At 50.6% G+C, this 18,604-nt stretch overlaps 1 protein-coding gene across 6 annotated transcripts in view; it reads left to right on the top strand.

The window, feature by feature from the left end:
• The window catches only part of SAMD11 (sterile alpha motif domain containing 11), a 163,430-nt gene that overhangs the window by 43,317 nt on the left and 101,509 nt on the right, over nucleotides 1-18,604 (top strand). For 2 of the 6 annotated variants that reach the window (XM_061347903.1, XM_061347904.1), the window contains exons 10-12: nucleotides 13,172-13,212; nucleotides 14,591-15,402; nucleotides 16,426-16,517. In XM_061347903.1, coding sequence (XP_061203887.1) covers nucleotides 13,172-13,212; nucleotides 14,591-15,402; nucleotides 16,426-16,517 — 945 coding nt within the window. Of the gene's footprint in view, nucleotides 1-13,171; nucleotides 13,213-14,590; nucleotides 15,403-16,047; nucleotides 16,268-16,425; nucleotides 16,518-18,604 lie in introns of those variants that run through there. The other 4 variants (XM_061347905.1, XM_061347906.1, XM_061347907.1 and 1 more) reach the window with 4 other exon arrangements.

Below are 18,604 nucleotides of genomic sequence, written 5' to 3'. Positions count from 1 at the left end.
GCTACCCTGAAAAGCAGTCACAACCTAGGGACACTTCCCCAGCTCAGAACATGGTCAGAGGCAGCAGCACCTTTGGGTAGGTGTGTGTAAACACCAATGATCAAGTGAATAACCAGGAGTATTTGCATTCACCTGAAGGAACCCTAGCCTGTCACTTGGTTTTGAGCAGACAGATGCCTTGCGTTGTCAGTTGTGTTGCTTTGTTGGAAGCCCTAAAGAAGGGAAGCGCCAAGTCTCCAGAACCCTGGAAGCTTTCTGTTTGGTAACAGAATTCCTTAGCTCCCCAAACCAGAAAACTGACAGAAGGAACCTGCTCTGCAGGCTAAAGGCAGAATCTTCAAAGGAAGGGGAAGGAGACCGGAGCTGTCTCGGAACGAGATGTTCAGAACTTGGTATCTGGGGAGCTCAAGCACAGGCGCTTCCCACTCCCTCAGACCTTTTGTCTTCTCTGAGCAAAAGCTGTGTATTTGGAAATGGAGAAACTTCAATTTTTTATGGCCAAGGCTGAACTGGTTCATCTTCATTAAAATTTGAAGTCGGGCCAGTCCTTGAACTCCTCAGGAAATGCCAGTCAGGGCTGCAGCAGGTAACAGAGCAGAAAGGGGGGAGATGCAAGACCATAGCAATAAGAAACCCGCGTCCTTTCCTTAAAGAAATGTAGGTGATGCCTTTGTGGTGGCTGTGATTCTCCTGGCACACCCCCTGTTTGCTTTCTCCATTGTACTCTAGGCAGGCTCTGCCCCCCTGTTCTGCTCCTCACTCCTACTGTGCTTCTAGGTCTGTCCCTGCCTATGAGGATTGGAACTGGGTGAGCTTTAAGGTCTCTTCTAACACAAACCAGCCTGGGATTCTGTGCTTGTAACATGGCATCAAGAATCTCTGCTGGTTATTCAGGCCTGCATGTAGCCCTTGTGATGGAATGATGCCAGGGAGAGGAGTAAAGGAGGAGTTAATCAAACCCTTCAGATCCAAGCAGCTCCCCTGTGGTACAGCAAAGGAACTCTGAGCGTAGGTTTCTGCACTGTGTTTGGGGTTTTTTGATCTGCCACCCAGTTTGGATGCCAGAAGTTTCTAAAGCTGGCCTGGTGTAACTCTGATCCTGCCTGAAACATTGGCAAAACTCAGTTGGCATCCAGTAACACAAGAAATAGCAGAGTCTTGGAGTGCACCGGCCAACTGCTTGGGACAGGGACCATCACTTGTCCTTTGTACACCACCTCATGCCACATATTCCTGGTTCTGAGAGGTAAGAGCGAGGCAAACAGTGAGTGTTGGGGATGGATCAGGGCTTAAGGCAAGCATACATGTATGCTACATGTCTGTGTGCAGGAGGAAGTGTCAGAATTAGGGAGCAGTGACTATTTAACACAAAAATCAACACATTTTCTTCTTTTTCCTAAGGAGCTGGTCAGCCACCCAGCTCTTACTTATAAAGTATCACTGGGGATGGTTCAGCAGCAGGAGAGCCCTGCTCTGCTCCCAAATGATGATTGCCATCAGGCTGGAGAAATCAGTCATTCCTGGCAAGCAAAAAAACCCCTGTTTGGAGGGTTAATGATGCAGGGCAAATCCTGCCAGTGGCCAGTGGGCTGAGCACACCAGACATGACCTCAGGGAATCATAGATTCAGAGGGGGCTGTTGCTGCTGCTCCTCAGTAATGTAATTGCTTCCTTATAATGGCTGCAACTTCTTCTCCTTCCACCCCCCTTTATCATTATTGACCAAGGAGCATCAGTAAGGCTAGAGAATAAATAGTTCCCTGATGGTTAACAACAGGCTCCCCACCAATTGGAATTCAAGCTGTGCTCCCTGTTATATTCTTTAGAATCACACTTTATTGCATAGAGTGGAAAATAAAGCATCTATTTATCTATCTCTATCTATCTATCTATCTAATCTATCCATCCATCCATAGACCTTTGCCTCTCGCTCCCCCTGGGTTTGGGGTGCTGGCTCGGTGCGGCTGGACGGGGCGGGCAGCGGTCCCGCCTGGCTCCTGCGAGCCCCAGTGTTTGCTCAGCCGCCCCCCGCCCCCGTCTGGGCCCGGGCTGGGGCTGGCTCCAGGCTCCCGGGGGCGGGAGGTGATGATTTTCCAGTGGGTATTTGTCAGGTCAGAGTCTGCGCCGCCCGCCGGGCTCCGCGCCTCGCTCCCCGGGTTATTTATTACCTCTCTCCCCGGCGGCAGCGCTGCGGCTCCGGGGCTGCTGCCAGCAACCCGCGGCGGCGGAGGGGGCCCCGCCGGGGGGTTCCCGACCAGCGACGGGCCGGCCGGGAGCGCTCCTCAGCCCCTCGGAGCACGGGGATGGCTGCGGGCTCAGCCCGCTGGTGCTCACGGTACCGGCGCTTCTTCCTCTCGGGGGTGCTGGCATCCCCCCGGGCAGCTGTGTCTGAGGGTTTGCTGCTTGGCAGGGGAGAAACAGCAGGGAAAAGGCTTTTCTGAGGGTTGGGAGAAGGCTGGTTGTTAAACAGCAGGCTGGAGCTGAGCTCGGGGAAAGGGAATCTCATGTATTTCTAATCGCGGTTTGGTGGAGCTAGAGGCAGTGCTACAACAGAGCATCCCAGGTACATCAGAGCATCCCAGGTACAACAGAACATCCCAGGTGCAACAGAGCATCCCAGGTACAACAGTACAACAGAATGTCCCAGGTACATCAGAGCATCCCAGGTACATCAGAGCATCCCAGGTACATCAGAGCATCCCAGGTACAACAGAACATCCTAGGTGCAACAGAGCATCCCAGGTGCAACAGAACATCCCAGGTACAACAGAGCGTCCCGGGTACATCAGAGCATCCCAGGTACATCAGAGCATCCCAGGTACAACAGAACATCCCAGGTGCAACAGAGCATCCCAGGTACAACAGAGCGTCCCAGGTACAACAGAGCATCCCAGGTACAACAAAGCATCCCAGGTACAACAAAGCATCCCAGGTACAACAGAGCGTCCCAGCCTCTGCAGTTGTCTGTCAGTTAGCTGAAACTCCAGTACCCTGAACAAGCTCATTCCCTTCTTAGGAGCTCAGTTTCTGTCAAGCAAGGGGAAAGATTTGGGTTTGCAGACTTTGCAGCCCGTGGTAAGAACAAGCTCATACAAGCACTGTGGTCCATGGGGCAGAGCTGCTCTGGGAGGTGGGTTGCACAAGGATGGGGCTGTAGCTCACCTCAGCACTCAGTTGTACATGCAGGTCAGATGGTAGAGGGGAGTTGAGGTTTGCCTGGGATGGCAAGTGAAGAGTTCTGATGCATGCATGTGCTCCTCTGCATGAGCCTAAGCAGCCTGAACTGGAGGATGGGGTCAGGGCTGTGTCATTCTGGCAACCACCCAGTATAGATTCTGATGCAGAACTACACCAGATCAATGTGACATCACTGCTCCATGATTTACAGTTATTACATTGTCTTGGAGTCACTGTATGTAAAGTTGGATTTTTAAGATAAAATCACATGCAATCCCTAGGCTGACCTTCCCTGCTGTTCCTGGCTGAGTTCTGTTCCTAGGGTACCTTTAACCTGCCAGTGCTTTCCAGATCTTCATTAGCATTTCACCCTGATTTCAGCTTGTTTGCTTCTTCCCATGCAGATCTGTTGGGTGCCCCATCAGTTTGTTTCCCTTGCCAGCAGAGTGGCAAAGCTCCTCCATGGAGTTTGTCTCTAGGATTGTGACTATTGAAAAGTGATAGAACAGGAACACTGCAGCCTCATTTGTGGATTGACTTGTCAGAAGGAAATGCTCCTCTCTTATTGGGAATTGCCATGGGATATGGGGAAAAGGATCTCTTGATCGTTGTGGGATTCCAGCATAAGGTTTCCCTTCTGTACCAGTCTGCCCCTTGGCTAGAGGGGAATTGCTGACTGCTGTTCTTCTGCAAAAGAGCAGGCACTTAGACCCAATCCAGTGATGCAGCTTGAGGGTCCGCACAAGTGATGGACACACAACCCACATCCCCTTTGCAAGGGCAACTCACAATTCAATCCTGCTGCTAACAGCTTGACTCCTCACTATTGTTGAGGTGCCTTTGAGGCTTGAAACTTCTGTGTGCTATGTGCCATGTATTAGCCATGAAAAAGAAGTGGGAACCAGTGAGCACATGTTTCCATGTTTCTCTCTCCCAGTGGATTACACCTCTCTCATCCCAATTGGAACTTCCTGGAAGCAAGAAATACAAGAGACAAAGAAAATCTCATTTTGTTACCATTTAGCTGTATTTTTCTCCTGGTGTTTCCTGCTTGCCTGTAGCTTCACCAGGATCCCCAGGGCTGCTGAACCCTGTTTCTTCTTTCCTCACCCCCCATCTGTTGCTCTCGCCCCTACCCCAAAGCAGGGAAAATACGATCCCAAAGGCTTTGCCTCTGGTTAATGGGGAGAGAAGAGCCCGCTATGAACTTCTGGGATGTGTCAGGACAACTGTTGTTATGGGGAGGGTAGTTCTCTGGAGGCAAAGGGGACTGGGGAGGCCAGGGAGAAACTCTGCTGAGTGAGAGGTGGTTAGCAGAGGCAAAGTGCTAATTATCCCATGCTCCAGCTTGTTCTCATGAGAGTTGGGAAGCTCTCTTTGATCCTCCTGCTTTTCGTCTTCTAATTGGATGGGGGTTCCAGATGTTACTGCTGAGTGAATGGGGAGCTGGTGGAAAGCCGTATCCTTGGACAATCCCAGAGGTATTTCCAGGGCTTTGCTAAAGAAGTGCTTGGACATCATTCCTCTTCTTGTCCCTGTTGAGTTATTGCTAAGGTTTATCTGTGTTGCCTCCTGAATGGCCTTTTCTTTACCATCTCCATCCTTAAGGTTCCGCCCTTTTCTACTCGAGTTTCCTGGAGAACGGAGATGGATGTTTATTTCCTCCTGCTTCGAAGAGGTTTGAATTGGATTAAGTTTGTGTCTCATTGCTGCAGTTCTCTATGACTATTCCAATAAATGGATTTACTGATTTAGTGGCATTTAGTGCAGCAGCAAGTCTGAAGCCAGCTCCGAGAACATCAATGGAAAGGGAATTTTGCATTTGTCACTGCAAACACTGTGTTGAAAGCCTGGCAGCTGCATCTCCTCATGAACAGTGCACCCAACCAAAGCAAACCAAGTCGGGATGTAAAGATGTATTTTTTGCACTAAGATTCTCATTAATGGCCCACAGATGAAGGTATTAGCAGAAATCAGCTGGGGAGGATTTGTCCTGTCTATTCCATGAAGAAACAAACCCACTCCCCAAACACCTTGTCTCACAGCAGCTCTGATCACAGACTCTCATTGCACTGTGGGTTTCTTTGGTGTTTCCATAAGAATTCCTCCTGTGCCACCATCCTGGCACAATGAGGGAGATCTCTTTGCTTGGCAAACCAGTTACTGAAGTATCAATGTACTTAAAGTACTATTGGTTTAACAGTATGATCTCTGTTATTATTCCAAATAATAATGCTTTTCCCCAATTGAGTAATACAACTAAGATCAGAAAAGTACCTCTCTCAGAGTTATGCAGCAGGAAATGGCTCTGTAATCTCAATGGTAAATTTCCCAGTGCTCTTGGAATACCACAGTGCTCAGGGAATGCCACAAAAGAGGGCGTTAGTGTTACTAAAGGGCCAGCAGTTTGCTAAGGAAATGTTTTCCATAATCAGCTATAATGTGAAATACCAGTGCCTAGATACCGTAGTGACACAGATAGATGGGAAGTGCCAGCTACTCCCTCTCACAACCTCTTGAGGATCTCCCTGCAAATTAAAACACCCAGTCACACACACTTAGCATGAAGGCTCAGAGCTCCAGATGGAAGCAGAAGCTGTGTTCACCCAAGCACGTATGCTCCTGTTGATCCTGCTTGCTTGGGTTTGCACCATGGCCTTCTCAAGGGTGATACTTGTAGGGCCACAGTCATTTTATAGAGAGAATTGAATGTCTTGGTTTGCATTATTGTATTTCAAGAAGCAAACTGCAAATCTGATTGGAATAAGGTATAAAACCATAGGCGTATATGGCCAGTGTATGTGTGCAAACACACAGATTAAGAAGCATCACGTGTCTGTGGTAGTCTGAAGGGTCCTCCAGACTGGGCCTTGATTTCCATATTCACTCAGTGAGAACTGATGCAATCTTTGTAGCTATAATGAAAATACCAACTATATTGGAACAATGAGCATCCATGCAGTCAAATGCAGCAAATTCCCTGCTGAGTTATGCTGCGTCTGCTCTCTCAGGTATTAGTAAGGGGGGGGGGGGGGAGGGGAAGAATCTTGTACTCAGTAATTTATGGATCCATAAAGACTTTCTCTTTTGGAGCAAGTAATAATTCTTTGGGAATTAAGGCTAATTAAAAGCAATACCAGCCCTATAAATGCATTTGGTTACTTTGTCAAGGCAATTTGGTATTTGTTTCCTATGATGTTCCCATGTGCATCCCAATCAGTGTTTTGCTGTAATTGTGATCAGAGACAATACCACAGAGACAGACTCCATAAAAATGGAAGAAAAGAAACAAAACAGTTGGGTGTAATGGATGTGAGTATCTTCTGGGTGTTTACAATGGATTAGACAATGTTAGGGTCAGTTTTAACCTATATGCAGTGGTTTACTGCTAATGCCAACACTGTTTCTGGGTGCAAAGCACGTGTGAGGAACGTCTGCATGCTTGTGGTGCTTTAAAGGGAAGACAGGAACTTACAAAGATCTTTTTCCTCTACTGTTCATCCTCAATAATCAGCCCCAACTTCCTCCTAGGGCTTTCCTAGGTAGTCAGAAATGACACGTGTGTTGGAGCCTGGGTTTTGCCCCTCCAGCTGTTGGCACATCTGTTAGTCTGCTGAGGGGCAGATGTGAGTTACCATAGGACCAAAATCCTGATGTCTGCTCCCATAAACTACTCTTTCAGCAGCCCATCTCTCACCAGTTGATATGCACAGAACCCCAGGTTTGATATTTTAGCTCTTCCTTGTCTTTCTCAGGGCACAAAATGGACTAAAATCAGCTCTCTTTTTTACCCAGAAGCTATTTTCTGCATGCACATGCCTGTGTGTCTGTGTCTAGCAAGGGTGCCAGGCTGTCACTACTACTGTGTGTGTAAACTGCTGCAGGGCTGTAGTTGTTCTCATCATTTTACCCACAGTTATGGCGAACTCAGCAGATGAAAGGAGGAACTTTTGCAGGCAGCACAATGATGAAGATGCCTTTTTATCCTTTCCTCTTGGTGCAAAACTTTACACTTAGCAGCAGCGTACAGAGGATTTCAAGTGTGTGCTGACAGTGTATCTATTTCCATGGGTGCCTTTTGAGTGTGAGGAGTGGGTGAAAATGGTTTGTGCCATGTCTGGCTGCACATTAGTTTTGGCTGAGGCAGGGAAGATGTGTGACAAGCAAAATCCTTCTCCCCTGCTGTGAACAAGACAGTTATTGGTAAGGATTTGCTAAAGAGTTTAGATGAGCAATTTTAGGCATCAAAATGACTTGTAAACTGCTTGCTCTGACATTTCTGCAGTTGCCACTTGCGGTGTGTTATGGGTCACAGTTATCTGGTTTGCTCAGTGATTGAGTTACTGAACTTGAGGAGGACAGAGCTATAGGAATCTGCAGTGAGAGATAGAAATGATGGAGAGTGTGCTCACCTGAAGAGTTGTGTTTCCCAGCACTGCTTTACAGAAATGTCTTCTCTCTGTTTTATGAGTGAAGAACCTGAGTTTGGAGCTCCTAGGTGAATTGCTGCACTCACATAGGGAAGCAGAGCAGGCAGGAAGAGAAGTTGGAATGCCTGACTCCACATGGAGAAGAGTTCAAGTCTGGAAGTCTGACAAGCAAATAAAACTCAGTGCTAACTACTTGCAGCTTCTCCTGTCCACAAGCACGTAGCAACACAAGGGAAGGAGCAGCAAAGTTGCTTTGCTTCCAAGGACCTCAAAGCACCATGAGAAGATTCCAGTGCCTGTTTACTTACTTATTTTTAGAAATTCCCTTTGGTTTTGTTATTCTCTTCTTTTATCTGAGTTTTTGTTAGATTAAAGCGCTCTCATTGCAGTGGACTCATGGCAACAAATGGACTCTTCTTCTAGGAATGTAAGATAGAAAAGAAAAGGTAAACCCAAACATGTGGGTTCATGTGGTCCTGACCCAGCTTTAATTCATACTGATGGAGGCCCGAGTGAGGAGTTGTGTGTGTGTGATTGTCTCCCTGAGTTCACTGGAGACTCTACTCATGCCCCTGACTATAGGCATGTTTTGCACAGAGTGCCCATGTGAAAGAGACCATGTAATGGTTCTGAAGTTAGGACCATCTTCCTGTACTGGTTGACCTAGATGGTCCATGAAACCATTGCAGAGGAAGCACAGCAGCACACACTTCAGTGAGAGCTGCCTACAGAAACACAGATCCATCCTGATGGAGCTCCTGTGTGATGTCTTCTTGGAGCACCAGTGTTAAGTTAGTAACATTTAGCTATGGCAGATGGATGCTTGCTGCAGTCATACCTGAACCTACGCTAGAGACAGCCCTGACTAGGGCATATCTATACATCAGCTTCTACAGTGCTGTAACAATAACTGTTCAGAAGCATTCCTGGTGGAACTGGCACAGCTCTAGTGGGATGCAGGTACACTAGTGGAGAGGTGATGTATGCTAATCCCATCATTACTGGGGCATTGACTGCACTACATCAATTTCTACAAAGGAGAGCTGGAGCAATCCAAAACCTGTCTGCAGAAATGCCCAGTGATTTAAAGACTTTAGGACACGTTAGCTCTGTGTTTGAAAGCTGTGAATAGTGTGCACTTCAGCACCTCCTAAATTGGTTAAGACAGGTTCTACCTAGTCTTTAATTTGATCTTTCTAGCGTGTATTAAAAGCAGTCACACCTTGATTACTTTAGACTCTTCTGACACATTCCTTCCAAAGGATTAGCTAACCTAAGCTGCCTAACCTAAAAAAGTGCTTGTTTTGTGCACCTGTGTTTGTATGTGCTTGTGAATTAAGGGAGAGACCCAGGGCTTATTCTTCTATGGCACTGTTTGACATTGGGCTGGCACATCTAATGTTATCTTCCTTTCAGGGGTCACTGATGTTGTATTGGTTTAACCCAGCAATAGATTCCAGCCAGACCCAGGTTCTTCCATAGTCAGTTTTCCAGTTTGTCTTTCTGTTACTGTGACTGTAGGCGGGAAGGCAGGCAGGAAGTTGGGGAAGTGGAACAGCAAAGAGTGATATGCAAATGCTGGGACACAGCCAAGCTTTAGATTAATACAACGTGACCATCATTTCACCATCCTCTGATACAGGGAGTTTTTCCTAGCAGTGGAGTGGAGCAGCACAAAGGCTCTAGGGAAAAGAGAGGATCTGGTGGAGGCTTTCTTCTGCACCACACCTCTGGTATCTCAGGTCTTTCACAGCAGGTAGGAAGTGGCAATAAATAACCTTTGAGGAGAGAGCAATCGACAAGGAAGAAAGATGCATTTTTAATTGCAGTATGCATGAAGAAGTGTAGTTAATGCAGAGGGATGCATTAGAAGTAAAGGGTCAGAGAGAATGGTTACTACAACAGCAGCTTTGATACATAAGGCTTTATACCATTGGTGGTTTCTGGAAGTGCTTTTCTTGCATCATGGAGCATCCCTTGCATGTGGTTAAACTTGTTGCTTTCCAAAAGCTTTGCAGAGGAGGACAATCTCCTGCTGTATTACAGGGGACTAGAACACTGAGGTGTGAAGTCAGGGAAAATGTGCTGTTGTTTTTAATGGACTGTGCCCTTTAACTTCTTCTTGTAGAGATCTCAGGGCTGATTCTGACCTAAGTTACCACAACAAACCCGAGCTTTAACCAGTAAGGAAGAGAGATGAATCCGTGCTCCTATCATCTGATAGGTTTTCCATCCCCTGACAGCACATCATGAAGGAAGGTGGTCACTTGGTGCACAAACAGCCTCTTGGAGTTGTTGTGGGTGATTCTGGCTGCGCAGTGTGTGCAGCAGCATGGAAAGGTCTACTGAGCTATAAGCCAGGTGACTTACAGCCCAGCATACCTCTATACCAAACCAGAGGGAGAACAGAAAACGTATTCCCTGCATGGGAAGTTACTTATTATTTAGAAGAACAGAGCAGCTAGTTTGGAGTTAGTCCTTGCCTGCCAGATAAAACTTGCTTGCTTTTCCCCAACAGATTGGATTCCTCTAGGTTTTGAGTACTTATCTCCTGGTGACATAGCTATACAGGGAAGGTGATTTGGAAGAGGCATCTTGGGAGAATAGTTTGATGAGAAGAGAGTTTCTTAACCCACCATTGACTGAAATGATGACAGTCAATGGTGGGTTAAGATGAAATTCCAGCTTTAGATAGGGGTGTGTGCAGTTTGTATCTCTGCTTTGTTGTGTAAGCTTGTGCTACCACGGCACTACTTTCACAAGAGACAGAAAAACCTCTGAATTCCAGTGGTGCTCCTTTCCACTCCAATCAATTGATGCAGAAGGCACTGTTTGTAGCAGTGGGATTAAAAAGGGTACAGCTCAGCTGCCCCTGAGAAAGCAGGTTTTCAGAGGCAAATCCCTTCCCAACATCCTCCTTCCCAGCCCTCCTCCCCTGAACACCCACCTGAGCCCTCCCTGCTGTTGCTGTTGCTGCTGGGCTGTCAAAGTACCTCTGCTAATGAAGCAGTCTGGCCTGAGGCTACTATTACCTCCAACGCTGACCCCGCAGAGCAGGACTCAGTGGCTGGCTGTTCACATGCCGGGAGCACCGAGCTGGGCCACACCAGGAATAAAAGGCAGAAACAATGAATCCTGGCTGCTAGACAGCCTTGATGTCCTCTGAGAGCTGGAAGGGACTGGGGAAGGCATGGATCTGGCTGGTCTGGGAGGTGGTGGTGTGGCTGTTTGGTCTCCTTCCTTGTCTTTGGTAGGCTCAGTGACGTGCTAGGGACAGAGTTGTTGCTTTCCATCACTGGTGTGATAGTGTCAGGGTAGTTCTGTGGAAAGAGGGAAGAGCTGTTAACTCCCAGTTAAAAGGCTAAGCACTCCTACTTCTTTGGGGGAAGCAATGTGATTCAGTGGTTACTACACCAGTTGTTGAAAGACCTAGTTTATTATCTACGCTCTTCTGGTGTACGGGACAGAACTTTGCTGGCACGGTTAGCTTTGGACTGTGAGAATCTCATGCTACAGACTTGCTGTGCCAGGGTCACTAAGACCAGTGCTGTAGATGCATCTGTGCTGACAGAACATTGGATCTGCTCATTTAGCAGAGGATCATCGTGCCAGGTGTGCCATCAGTGCTGGAATCCTGCAAAGACAGAAGCTCTGGGTTAGTGTCTGAACTCGGGCTGGTCATGGTACATGTTCCTGGGTGTCTCCTCCCAGCCTCAACCTGTCTTTCCTGTAAAGGGGCAGGGCCTGCATCTGCAATGAGTTTTTAAAACACAGAACACAAAAGGACCTTTGATCTCAGAAACTCAGAGGTTTTATGTCACACATGTAAATAACAAATTACATTTAGAAAGATTCCCCTGCTTTTACCAGAAGAATAATAATGGGGGCATATACAGCATAAGTAACTTGTTCATGAAAGCAGTGATGGAATAAGGAGGAAAATCCGTATCTGTTAACTTCCAGGCCTGTGCTTGAAGCACCATCTCTTCTGTAAAATGCTGTGCAGCACAGCTAGCTCTTTGCAGTTCCTGACACATTTGACCTGAGAGGAATAAAGGATCCAGATTTTGTTTCAGCTTCAGTCTCCTGCTGTCGAAGTCAGACATCCAGATAGAGCTCTTACACAATACACAGTTCTGTATTGCAGTGGGGAGGGATAGAGAGGAATGCTTAGTGCTTTTAAGAGACTGACAGGACCAGCCTGAATCTGTGCCTCTTGAATCCCCCAAACTTCCCTTAGCTCACTTACATGTGTGCAAGAAACCCTGCCTGGCCCAGGCCATGCACCTCATATTAAACCACCATCATGAGGCCTTACTCTTCTGGTGCTGGACCTCTGCATAGCTTTAGAGGTGAAAAGCAACTGGGTTTATGTGCAGTGAGAAAGTCCCATAGCAAGTCACCTTTTCCTTTAAAATACAAGGTAAATACCAGTTCTCCGGGTTAGGAGAGGGTTCATAGAGCTGTTTATTGGGGGCAGATTGGATGGTAATGCAAAGTGCTGTTAATATTTGAGTGTGCATCCAAGCCACAGAGATCTGAGGAGTCTGGAAGTAGCACAGGATTTGTTCCTGGAGGATGAAGGCTGGTCTGGTTCTGCTCTCCTGTGACCCCTCCTGGAGGGAGACTTTGGAGAAGGCTGTGGCCAAGCTCTGTGCTTGGAGGTGCAGTTGTCATCAGGAACAGAGGTGGAAGCAGAGCAGTAACTCTTACAGCTGTATAAAAGCAAGCAGGCTTTGAGAACAAACACCCACTCCTCTAGAAAGTGAACACAAATCAGTGCCATGAAGCCACATTACAAAGAAGATGGAGTCAGAAGAGGGCTGAAGTTCTAAGCCTGTTGCAGGTTGCTCAGTGCAGTTCCAGGTGTGAAGGTTTTCTGGGACTGTTCTCACTGTAGGGCCTTCTGAGCAAACCTGCATCCAGAATCCTCTGACATGCTCCCACAGAGGAGCCTGTGTCTCCCAGAGCCTCTTCCAAGCATTTTCCTTGGCTCATTAGGTGATAATAGAAAGTGATTTTTCCCCATCATCTTGAGCAATCAGAAGCATTAAGAGCCTAAGCCTGAAAGCCTAAATGAGAGGTTTGATGTGTGTGGATGTGTCTGCCTCTCTCATTAGAGCAAGAAGCAAGGATGGCTCCCAGAGCTTACATTGCTTGAGAATAAATAGGCAAGAAGGAAGGATCATGGTCAAGTAGTGTCAACAGAAAACTGTGATTTGGGGCCTAGATTCCGTTCCCAGATGTGCAGAACCTCAGAGAGGCAGTTTCCTCTGCCTTGAGTGATGTGAAGCAATAGCTTGTCCCACAAGTGGTCTGTCCATTAGTGGGCTTATCTGGAGAGAGGGGTCACCTGAGAGCTAAGGGGGCAAAATACCACCTGTAGGATCTCAGCCAAACCTATTCTATGACATCTTGGGACAAAGCTAGGAACTTCCTGTTGTGGTGGGAACTTCAAGCCACAACTCACACAGAACTGCCACTGTTCTGCTACTGTGTAAGACTTGTGGAGCACGGTTCTTGTACTGTCTTTAAGGGGTAACTTACTTTCATTTCCCTTCCAGGTAGGATCCTTCCTGCAGTCGATCCTGCTGAGCATCCAGAGGTAGGGAACTCCATCTTGTTGATGTGTTCACCACCACACAACGTAATTTGGGATCATGTTGTCCTCTCAGGGCACTTTCATGTGGACTTTGTGCCATGGCTTACCATGGAAAACAAATTTACACCATTCTCCCAAGTTGTGCTGTATCATTGTATGGGGAAGGGAAAGGCTTTGGCCTGCCTTCTGTGTTTTTTGCATGGGTTGTGCATTGTTGTACATTGATAAGACAAAGGGAATGGCTTTAACCTGCCAGAGGGGAGACTGAGCTGAGCCTTTAGGCAGAAGCTCTTCCCTGGGAGGGTGCTGAGGCGCTGGCACAGGGTGCCCAGAGAAGCTGTGGCTGCCCCATCCCTGGCAGTGTTCAAGGCCAGGTTGGACACAGGGGCTTGGAGCAAGCTGCTCCAGTGGAAGGGGTCCCTGCCCGTGGAACTGGATGAGCTTTAAGGTCCCTTTACCCCCAACCGCTCCGTGATCTGTTACCCTGTTCCCCATGGGACGTTCCCCCCCGGCAGGAAGCCCACGGGGCCGGGGGAGCCCCCGATCCCTCCTCCCCGCTCCGTCGGCTCCCTCCTCGGCGCTGTCCCCGCCGCCCGTCGCTCACCCCCTCGCCCGCCGCCCGTCGCTCGCAAGCGCCTCCGCTCTTTAAATGGGCCAAGTTGGGGAAGCGGCGGCGGCGGCGGCGGGCGGTCGGGTTTGGGCAGTGTCTGAACTGCCCGGGGACTTGGGAGCCCCGATCGATAACTGCCTCTGCCTGTGCCTGTGCCTGTGCCGGCGCGGCGGGGCGCTGGGGGCCGGGGGGCAGTGTGCGCCGGGGCCCTTGTTACAGTGCGTGTCGGTGTGTCCGTGCGTGCGCATCGGGATCCATCCCTGTGTCCGTCCTGACATACACGGGTTTAACGTGTGCGGGAGTGGGAATTAAACACACACACACACACAGAGTGTGCTCATAGAGCTTCGGTGGGACCGGGCGCGGCTGCACTTTGCAGGTGGAGCTGCGCAGCCCCCGGCAAACTTCCCCGTCCGGGAAACGGGAGAACCGGGAGCACCGGGCACCGCCGAGCCGGCTCCGTGCGCTCCCTGCGGCCGGCGGGCGCCGGCGGCGAGGGGCGGGGAGGGGCTGGCGGCGAGGCGGCGGGAGCGCAGCGTTTAATTTTAATTATTGCATATAAATAAATAACCCAGGTGTCAGTTTAAAGGAAGGAAGAAGAAGAAAAGGGGGGGGGGGGAGAGGAGGGCGAAAAGGGGGGCAGGGAGGGCGGCGGGGAACCCTCCAGCCTGGTGGAAGGTGGGTCGATGTGGGGGAATCAATAAGCTCTTTTTTTTTTTTTTCTTTCCCTTTTTCTTTTTTTTTCTTAAACCAAAATAATGTCTACGGCAGCAGAGACCTCTCCGAGATGTCAGGTATTGGTCCGGAGGGGCTGATCTGCGAGGCACACAGCAGCTCCCCGGTCTACGGTACATTAGCCGCCTCTCCGTGGGAGAGGGATCCCAGACAGCTCCGCTGGGGAGCCAGCCCAGGAGATTTGTTAGCGGGCTGCTCCGGGGGATCCCAGCCACCTCCGGCACCCGGGCGCCAAAGGTGCTTGTGCTGCTGCTGCTGCTGCTGCTGCCGCTGGCGCATTTCATCCCAACTCCAGCCAGAGCGGGGGCAAGTTGAACCGGAGACATTAGAGCCACTGTGCTTCGGAGAGACGGGGGAGCGCGGCCGCACCATGCCTGCGATCAAGAAGGAGCGACTTGACAGGGAGGAGATGGCCCTGGCAGCTTTTAACCAGCCCATGGAAACCTTACCTGACTATCTCGCCCCTCTGGCCGCCGCTGCCATGCCGGTGGTGGCCCCGCACCCGCCGGCTTACGACCAGCTCTTTGCCCCCCGTGCGTACCTGGGCTTCCATGAGACCCACCGCCCCCACCCGCACCATCCGCACCACCCCCACCACCTCCCCGAGGACCTGATGCTGGAGAGGTTTTCCTCCATCCCGGATTTCCAGCCCTTCTTTGACAACGGAGAGCCTTGCATCGAGGTGGAGTGCGGGGAGAACAAGGCGCTGCTCTACATCAATAAGTTGTGCCAGGGGAGCAAAGGACCCTCCATCCGGTACCGGGGAGAGTGGCTCACCCCTAACGAGTTCCAGTTTGTGAGCGGCAGGGAGACAGCCAAGGACTGGAAGCGCAGCATCAGGCACAAAGGTAAAGGCGCTGCTCGGTGTGTGCGGGGCTCCCGGACGCGGCGTTCCCCCCCCCGCCTTCCCTTTTCTCCCTCCCACCCGCGGGCTTGGGAACCGGCATCCGCACGGGAGCCGTGCTCCCACCGCCGTTCGCACGGGGAGAGCGGGGACATGAGTTCCCCCGCCGTGCCCCCCGGTCCCCATCACTCCCCGGATCCCCTCTCCCGTATGTGCGCGGTACCGGGCTCTCCACAGTAAGTTTCCCAAGCGGTTGGGAACTGTTGTGCGGGGTTATTGGGGGGGGGATGCGCCTCTCTCCCGGAGGGAACTTTGCCCGGTTGGACACGGGGCACAGCGCGCCTGCGGGGGCGCGGAGCCGCCGGTGCCGGTGGCGGCAGCGGGCAAAGCCGCGGGGAGCTGCCGGGCGAGGACAGGCCCCGGCGGGGCGGCGGGCGGGGCGCGGAGGGGGGGGGAACGAGAGGGGGGGTTGTTCCCCGCAGCTGGGTGGCGGCGGGACCTCCGCGGCGGCTGCTGACGGCTCCGGCCCTGCCTCCATCCATCCCTCCCTCCCTTCCCTCCCTCCTGCCCTCCCCTCCCCTCCCCTCCCGCCCGCGGCGCAGCCCGAGCCAGCGCCGCAGTCCCGGCACCCGGAGCTGCCGCTGGTGCTGGCGGCAGGTGGAGAGCGGGGACCCGGCTGGCCCCGGGGGGTGCGGGAGGCGGAGGGGGGGAGCCGGTGCCGCACGCAGTTAGCGGAGCGCGGGAGGTGTCAGGCCGGGGTCCGCGGCGCTGCCGCCTCTCCGGAGGGAAGGGCAGGAACTTGGTGCCGTTACTCCGCTCGCTGCTGCTCCTTCCCTGCCCGGCTCCCGGGAGATGCCGGATCCTCCGGGGTGAGTGAGGAGCACGGAGCGCGGGATGCGCTGCGGGGGGCAGGCGGCGGTGGGAGGGGTGTTTGCATGGAAGCAGACGCGTGCTGTGCTCCCCCGCTTTCCTAAAGCCTTTTACCAACGTGCTGATCCTCGCTCTTCTTTTCCATCTCTGCATCTAGGGAAAAGTTTGAAGACTCTTATGTCCAAAGGAATCTTACAGGTACATCCTCCAATCTGTGATTGCCCTGGGTGTCGAATTTCGTCTCCAGTGGTAAGATTATTGTTAAACTATGTGCTTTAGTTAAGACATCCCCCCTCTCCTCCGCCTCCTTCCCTTAAAACCCATCCCTTTGCTTCCGTGGTCATGAAACCGGGATCAGTGTGGGCTGGGAGCTGTCAGTCCCGAGTGTGTGCACCGCAGCCCGGCAAAGGAGTTTGCCAACAGAGCAGTGTGTGACCTGGAGGATGCAGCACCCGGTGCTGTTGTCTGGTGTTCAGGGGGAGCTGCTGACACCCAAAATGAGACTTAAAAACCATCCAGCAGCCTCTTCCCTATCCTCACCCCTTCATTTTAGTGGATTGTGCCAAGGTGTGAAGTGGCTGAATAAAGCGAAAGGGAATTATAATAGAGTCAGAATAGCCACAGTTTACCAACCATGAGTGAATTTCCTCATCTAAGAGGAACAAGCTTAAACTGAGCACTTGTGACTCCTGCAGCATTCATGTCATAGATCAGTTACTGCTTTTACAGTTGCTCTTCCCAACTTTGGAGTTCCTTGTGGTTTCTGCTGTCTTGCCTTTACCCTGAGACTTTCAGAATCCCTGTAAAGCATCTTCATGAAAAAGGTGTTGGTGATGTAAATAAAAAGCTACTGAAATCGTAGTGAACTACAGGCATTAAAACCAGTTCATCAGGTGTAAAAATAGCCATAAATGCAATGACAGGACGACAGCGCTGTTGGTTTGTGGAACTAAAGCAGCTCTGGGTCTGAAATAACCACCATGACTTAAAACATTGTGAGCAGCGCTGGGGAACAGCGGTGCCTGGGAAGTTCCGTGCTGTTATCCACTGAAATCAGCCATTTCTTGGGGATCAAATGGGCAATCTCTTCTCATCTGCAGTATCTTTATGATGCTGCATGACAGGATCGTGCATTTAATTCATTCCTGCCTAGTGTCTCTGTGCTGGCATGCTTCTGTGTACACAGTCCTGGCTTCCACGTGTGTGCCTGCATTGACACGGGAAGGGCCTTAGAGCAATAATCAAGTTACATAAATCAATGTGAAGGTGCCACCTGTGTGATGTGAGTATCCTGTTTCTGTAACAGTGGTCCATTCCAAAGCAAGTGCTGCCTACTGAGCTTACAAGTACTTGTACTGAAGCATCACCATGGTATTTAAACCCAACAAACCACCTAGACCCAACGGACTCATGCACTTCCTCTGAGTTATAAGGCAAGGCATGATGTGATGTTCTCCAGGTTTGAGTTTTGCATGTGATTTAGTTGCCAGCTGTGTGGATCAGAGGCCGGTGACCAGCTGTCTGCAGGCCAAAGGGATAGGCTGCAGTTGCTGGTGGTGTTGGGAAGTCCCTGGCCAGGTGATGCAGTCTGCTGGTTGCTTTCTGAGTTGCACTGGAGGGTAGCTGGAATGGCACACTGCGCTTTCCTCGTGTTTTCAGTAGTTGCACAGGGATGTTGTGCATCTGCAGATGGGAAGGCAGCTCTGTGTGAAACAAGTGTCTTTAAAAGTGGTTGAGCTTGTTCAGCCTGGAGAAGAGAAGCTCTGGGGAAGCCTTAGAGCAGCTCCAGTGCCTAAAGGGGCTACAAGAAACCTGGAGAGAGCTTTGGGTAAAGGCTTGTAGGGACAAGACAAGGGGAATGGCTTGAACCTGCCCAAGGGGAGACTGAGCTGAGCTCTTAGGCAGAAGCTCTTCCCTGTGAGGGTGCTGAGGCGCTGGCACAGGGTGCCCAGAGAAGCTGTGGCTGCCCCATCCCTGGCAGTGCTCAAGGCCAGATTGGACACAGGGGCTTGGAGCAAGCTGCTCCAGTGGAAGGGGTCGCTGCCCATGGCAGGGGTTGGAACTGGGTGAGCTTTAAGGTCCCTTCCAACACAAACCAGGCTGGGTTTCTGTGATTGTATGAACTAAACTGAACTGGACAAGTTCAGATGGAGAAAAAGAGTTTTGGGAAGGGCAAAATAAACCCATCTGAACTTGCCTCCTACCACATCCCCATCCTTATAAATGAGTTAGAGGAGGGTTGGTATCAAGAGTTTGCAGAGCAGGGACAAACACCAGTGAGAGCTTTTATCACATCTCTTGTTTCTGGGTGCTGGCTGCATTTTCTGTGCTGTAGT

The sequence above is a fragment of the Neopsephotus bourkii genome, unplaced genomic scaffold (genome assembly GCF_033783945.1).
Source record: "Neopsephotus bourkii isolate Nb327-2 ecotype Australia unplaced genomic scaffold, CSIRO-AGI_Nbou_v1 NB_333, whole genome shotgun sequence".
Lineage (NCBI taxonomy): Eukaryota > Metazoa > Chordata > Aves > Psittaciformes > Psittacidae > Neopsephotus > Neopsephotus bourkii.
The sequence above is the reverse complement of the archived record's forward strand: the minus strand, read 5'-3'. Positions and strand labels throughout refer to the sequence as shown.